At 39.3% G+C, this 2,244-nt stretch overlaps 1 protein-coding gene across 1 annotated transcript; it reads left to right on the top strand.

Moving 5' to 3' along the window:
• Positions 1 to 6: 6 nt before the first annotated feature.
• On the top strand, positions 7 to 2,239 carry LOC116380517 (protocadherin beta-1-like; the record flags this gene model as incomplete). Its single annotated transcript, XM_031842423.1, has 1 exon — positions 7 to 2,239. A coding segment is annotated over exon 1 (1,065 nt), but the record flags the coding sequence as incomplete, so codon positions are not given.
• Positions 2,240 to 2,244: the final 5 nt, after the last annotated feature.

Raw genomic sequence — 2,244 nt, 5'->3', positions numbered from 1 at the left:
AAGTTCGTGTCATCTTACAATGACAACACACTGCCTGCTGACCAGACGCTAAGGAAAAGTCCATCAGACTTTGCTGAAGTATTTGGGGCCTCACTGGATTCACTGGAGGTAGGCTTCACCTAAACATATTTTTGATATTAACTCAGCATACTCATTGACCTGAATCATCCAGGAAATTCAAATTATTAATATCAACCTTCTTAAAGTTATCAATGCGTTGGCTTTAGAACATTTAATTCAAATCACATGTATTCCTTCTTCGTGCTATGATCTGTCGCTGTCCATGGTCCTTAAAAGAACAACTAATCCTAAAATTCAGACCCTTTGAAATCAGTGTATCAAACGGACCTTGGTAGTAAAATATGGAATTAAGATTTGACATTCTGTTTTTTGCGTGGTATTACTATGAGGCACTTATTTACATCAGAGTATTGTATTGAATCCAGTACAAAATTCATTTTTTGGCTGTCCACAGAAACTATGAAAGCATTACATTTATTACATAAAACATTATTTTGGATGAGAATAGAGCCTGCTTGCAATGCAATCGAATGCAACAATCAAAAATAATATTCTATCCCATTCCAATAATTTTAACTTCTTGATATGTGTTCAATTAATGTTCTCCTCTCGGCTGTTATTTTTTGGTGATGTTGATTTCAATCGCAATATAGTTTAAGGTATTTCTCATCGTTTGGGCTGATTTACATGTACATGAAATACACAGAATTGTAGAAACACTTACTATTATCCTGCACTCATACAGGCCCATTTTGTTGCAATATAAAACAACATAATGAGTCTTTATATTTTTGTTGTCCTTCAGTGTTTTTCCTTCGTGAAGAACTTCAATGTGCATGACAAACTCCTAAGTTGGCACTTCATGTTGCTTGTCTGTTCATCAGACCCGAGGTGCTTTCCCATACATTGAGTTATGTTTTGTTAACAACATGCATGGTGACTGTATCTTGTAATCTTTCGAACATGCTGTGAGGGTCGCTGTCTACCAGTCGAAAAGTGAAATAGGTTGCATGCGAAATCGTCCCCACCCACAGTTGTCTTACTCATTGTTTGCCATAACACTTGAATCATTCACGTATGTGCATTTCCTGTGTGTTTGTGTGGAATACCGACCAAGTCTTTGTTATTGTTGATTCATTTTGGTTGCTGGAGGATGGCATATAACGGATTGCAACTGAATATTTTCTGCGGCTCACTTCTTTTGCTATTAGGATTGCAGCTCTCTCATGGCGATGTGAGCTATTCTTTTCCGGAGGAAATGAAACGCGGTTCAGTGATTGGAAACATAGCCAAGGATCTTGGCCTACAAGTAAGCAGACTTCCACCTCGGAAGGCTCGAATTGTCCTCGAAGGAAACCGTAAACGTTATTGTGAGATTAACCTTGTTACCGGAGAACTGGTCGTCGCTGATCGGATTGACCGAGAGGAGCTCTGTGGAGCGAAGATTTCATGCATTTTGAAATGTGAATTGGTACTTGAGGACCCACTCGAATCGCACCGGATATCTGTGCAAATTCAGGATGTAAATGACAATCCACCAGTTTTCGTTAAGGATGCGGTTAAATTGGAAATCGGGGAATCCACTCCCAAAGGCTCTCGCTATAGAATAAATGCGGCACGCGATGCAGACATAGGACAAAACGCTGTGCAAAACTACGTTTTACAGAAAAACAATTATTTTGCGCTCAACGTACTTACTAATTCTGTTGGTACAAAATACAGTGAGATCATTTTGGATAGAGAATTAGATCGTGAAGAAGAGCAAGAGGTGATCTTATTGTTGACAGCCGTCGATGGTGGTAACCCTCAGAAATCAGGTACCGCTGTCATTCAAATCACTGTACTGGATGCTAATGATAACGCCCCCGTTTTCAGCCAGGCCGTTTATGAGGCTACTCTACCTGAAAACTCTCCTGTAGACACCGTGGTAGTGGCAGTGAGTGCTACTGATGCAGATGAAGGCGTGAATGGTAAAGTAACATATGATTTCAGTGGAATAAGTGATATCGCAAAAGAAATATTTGCATTGAATGAACACACTGGAGAAATTACAGTCGCAAAAAATGTCGACTATGAAGAAGAAACAAAATTTGAAATGCTCATTGAGGGAAAGGATGGCTATGGCCTTTCTTCAGAAACAAAGGTGGTAATAGATATTACTGATGTGAATGACAATGCCCCAGTGATACATATTAATTCATTAGCAAACCCCATACCCGAGAA

Source organism: Anarrhichthys ocellatus, unplaced genomic scaffold, assembly GCF_004355925.1.
Source record: "Anarrhichthys ocellatus isolate YVR2014 unplaced genomic scaffold, GSC_Weel_1.0 scaffold7492, whole genome shotgun sequence".
Lineage (NCBI taxonomy): Eukaryota > Metazoa > Chordata > Actinopteri > Perciformes > Anarhichadidae > Anarrhichthys > Anarrhichthys ocellatus.
Note: the sequence above shows the minus strand (reverse complement) of the source record. Positions and strands in the feature narration are given on the sequence as shown.